General features: G+C 45.3%; 1 protein-coding gene across 1 annotated transcript in view; it reads left to right on the forward strand.

Annotated features, from left to right (window-relative positions):
• MRPL37 (mitochondrial ribosomal protein L37) overlaps positions 1 to 3,947 on the forward strand; it is a 17,486-nt gene that overhangs the window by 2,876 nt on the left and 10,663 nt on the right. Inside the window, exons 2-3 of the mRNA XM_003793111.3 lie at positions 1,777 to 1,960; positions 2,067 to 2,182. Coding sequence (XP_003793159.1) covers positions 1,777 to 1,960; positions 2,067 to 2,182 — 300 coding nt within the window. The remainder of the gene's footprint in view (positions 1 to 1,776; positions 1,961 to 2,066; positions 2,183 to 3,947) is intronic.

A 3,947-nucleotide genomic window follows, 5' to 3' on the forward strand; every position in this document is an offset into this window, starting at 1 on the left:
GGGTAGTATTTTTCTATGTGGGATGGGTAGCCTGCTAATCAAAGCAGTCACCAACCCTCTCTCAATTTGTGAGGACAATAATTGAAAAGAATATAGTGTGAACTTTCATCTGGGGATGGAGGACTGGATCCAGAACTTAGGTACCTCGCCTGTGCCCGTTCCTTCCTTAGGGAAGCCGTGTTTAGGGAAAGTGAAGCTGGGGAGGTTTTGCCTGGCAGTACAGCCCGTCCCACTGAGAGTAGTGAAGCTTCCTTTATGTTTAAAGACTGAGTCTAAATTGAATCTATTTTAGTTTACTTAGACACTGTCTTTTCCTAAAAAGTATTTTGGGCAGCTTATTTATAACACAACCCCATTAAATAAAAACAGGTGAGGAAATCAGTACAAAGGAAAAATAAAACAGTGGGGTAAAGACCGAAACAATCCATTCTGTGAAGTTTTACTTGCTAAGGAGAAGCCGCAAACTGACTCTGAGGTGCTAGCAGTCCACAAGTGGACAGAGCTGGGATCACCTAACTCGGCCAGCTGTTTCTTTCTGTAAGTAAAGTTTTAATGGAAGAAAATCAGGCACACTTATTAACTGTTGCCTATCTCTGCTTTCATGCTACAGTGGCAGAGCTGAGTAGTTGTGACAGCCACTCTGCAGTTCAGAAGCTGCAAGTGTTCACTGTGTGGCTTTTAAAGAAAATGATCATTGCTGGTCGGCACCCGTAGCTCAGTGATTATGGCTTCAGCCACATATACCAGGGCTGGTGGGATGAACCTGGCCCGGGCCTGCTAAACATCAATGACAACTGTAACAAAAAAAAAAAGCAGAGCATTGTGGCGGGTGCCTGTAGTCCCAGCTACTTGGGAGACTGAGGCAAGGGAATTGCTTAAGCCTAAGAATTTGAGGTTGCTGTGAGTTGTGACACCACAGCATTCTACCAATGGCAATGTAGTGAGACTCTATCTCAAAAAAAAAAAAGAATCATTGCTTTTATTATGGATATAGATTCACTGTATCTATAAGACAAACAAGTGCAGTACCCAGGAATAGCCCCACCTTTCTCTAAGGCCAGCGAGGTTCAGAAAGTCTCGGAGAGCAGCCTGTTTAATAACTAGAACAACATTCTCAGTATGACCCTTTTGACAAATATAGTAGTACATTTCATAGGGCTGCCTCACCCAAACATCTGTTTATAGAACAGTTCTTATAGAGTCTCAGGGTTAAAATGAGGTGTGAAAAATTGTGTAAATGGCCCTAAACTCAGGGTTCCTTAAGGTATTAACAGAGATCCAAAAGTTATTCCCATTATTTCTAAAAGCTGCTTTTCCTTGATAAGGCAGCATGTGCTTAATCCTGGGCCCACACCTAATAAATGAGGTGTAGTTGGTAGATGAGGGCTCTTCTAGTTGGGGCTGGGGTGGGGGTTAATTGAAAGGCTCTTAAGGGCTGGCATTAAGTGATCTAGTTCCATAGCCTAGGGTCTGCTATCTGCAGGATTCAGCCCTGCAACCACTGCTGCTTAGCCACTGTTTGAATTCCTGCCAGGGCTCACGACTTCAATCATTTGTTGACTGTGCCAAAGTACATGGTCGTTCCTAAAGTTGATCTGGCTCCCCTAGCTTCTCTTCATTTTTTATTCTGTCTTCTCAGGTATTGCAGTAAAATCCAGTTTCTTTTTTGAGGCAACCCTCTCCCCAAGATGCTACCTGGCAGATGTATAATCATCTCTTCCTGAATTGTCGTCTTCTTCTTCTTTTTTTTTTTTTTTGTGGCTGATTACTCCAAAGGTGTAAAGCAGGCCCTCTGGCTCACCAAGTCCAAGTTAATAGAAGGCCTTCCAGAAAAAGTGCTTAGCCTTGTCGATGATCCAAGGAACTGCATAGAGAACCAAGATGAACGTGTCCTGGACGTGATCTCTCATGCTCGTCTCTGGCATACCACTGAGGACATCCCCAAGAGAGAGACCTACTGGTAAGTTCCCCCAAGTAATGAGATTTTCAACTAATGGGAAAATCTCTTGGGGATTTCATAGTCACCTGTTGCTTTAACTTTCCTATTGTTTCTTCTTTTCTCTAAGCCCAGTCATTATGAACAGTCTGATACAGCTGTGTAAATCCCAGATTCCCAAGCATCCTTCTCTGGCCAGGAGGATCTGTACCAGAAACCATGTGTTAACCGCCAGCTGGAATCGAGGTGGGCCATCTTATACACCAGAAAAATTACATTTCTACTTTTAGCCCACCACCAGCTTACCTCTCCCTCTCCCCAGTTACCTGTCCTCAGTCCTATCCTTCATGGTCTGATTTTGTAGGCTCATGTATGTCCTTAGGATCACCAGCCACACATAGCCCAGCCACTTTGGTTTTTAATCTCTTCTGAAACTATTAATTCAGCCATTAACAGTCAGCCAAATTTGTTGGGTGCCTGCAATGTGCTTGGGAATGACTACTTGCCAAAGATAAGGAATTAATAAAGCACACACAGTCTCTGCCTTTACAAGTTCACATTCCACTGCAACAGGCTTCTTACCCTGTTCACACTTCTCTGCCCTTCCAAGTCCATGTTCAACATTGCCACTAGTCTCTCATGTGTCCCTCCCCTGTTTCAAATCCTTTACTGTCTCCTAGTAGTGTAAACCACCTGTCATAGTATACCAGGCTCTCATGATTTGGACCTCACTTAGTCTTTTTTTCTTTTTTTTTTTTCTGAGACAAGAATCTCACTATGTTGCCCTCAGTAGAGTGCTGTGGTGTCACAGCTCACAGCAACCTCAAACTCTTGAGCTTAAGTGATTCTCTTGCCTCAGCCTCCTGAGTAGCTGGGACTACAGGTGCCTGCCACAATGCCTGGCTAATTTTTTGCTGTAGTTGTCATTGTTGTTTAGCAGGCCTGGGCCAGGTTCGAACCCACCAGCCCTGGTGTATGTGGCTGGCGCCCTAACCACTGAGCACAGGCGCTGAGCCACTCACCTAGTCTTTCCAGTCTTGTCTTCTGCTCTCCTGTCCTGAACCTGATCCCTCACTTAGCTACTTGCAACTTTTTGGCGTCAAGCTCTTACCCCCTCGTGCCTGGGCATGTGCTATGCGTTTTGTCTGGAATGCTGTTTTCCACTTTCTTCATTTAACCACATTCTGCTTATCTGCAAAACTCCACTCAGGCCCCTCCTCTGTGAGTACAGGCTGAGTTAGCTGTTCCTCCTCTGCTCCTCATGCTGGCATGCCGCCATAGCACAGAATATATTGTACTGTCAGGGTCTGGTACCTATTCTGTCTGCCCCACTGAACTGTGAACTCCTGATGGCAGGGACCAGGTCGCACTCATTCTGTCCACAGTGTAACCATGCAGCACAGTTGGTGCTAAGGGGTAAGAGACGAATACCAACTCTCAGACTCTTCAGGTAGGGGTGTACAGGGAACACAGATGTTCTAACTGGTAGAGTCCTGGAGCAGGGGAATGGGCTATGAAATGATTTGGGATTTCAGGACCTCTGCTTGCTCAGGTCTCTCTGGCTTGCCCCTTTGTGTATGGGCTCCTGGCAAGGAGTCAGCTTTGCAGAGGTAATGGCACCACTGAGGAAATTAGTGAACCTCATTAATAGAGGAGTACTTTTTTGGCCCAACATCAAATATTACCTCTAATTAAACTGCCCCATTTGGAGCTGTCACTGGAGGAGGGATGTGGAGGGAATTGAATTAGAAACCACACTAGAGCGGTCTGTGGGGAGAATCTGAAACCCAAGGTTAGGAGAGGTCCAGGCACATTTATTTTCCTTGCAGATTATATGTGGGGAGACAGGAAATACTTTTGGAGTATGAGCTGTGAGTATGATATATTTTAGCAGACAGGTCAGAGTTGCTCAATCCGCAGATGTCGTATCCCTTCTTTACACACCCAGTAAAGGAGGCTACCTGCTAAAATTAAAAGGCAGTGCTGGCTTGGCGCCTATAGCTCAACCGGC

This window comes from Otolemur garnettii, unplaced genomic scaffold, assembly GCF_000181295.1.
Source record: "Otolemur garnettii isolate 467f Iridium unplaced genomic scaffold, OtoGar3 scaffold00066, whole genome shotgun sequence".
NCBI classification, from domain to species: domain Eukaryota; kingdom Metazoa; phylum Chordata; class Mammalia; order Primates; family Galagidae; genus Otolemur; species Otolemur garnettii.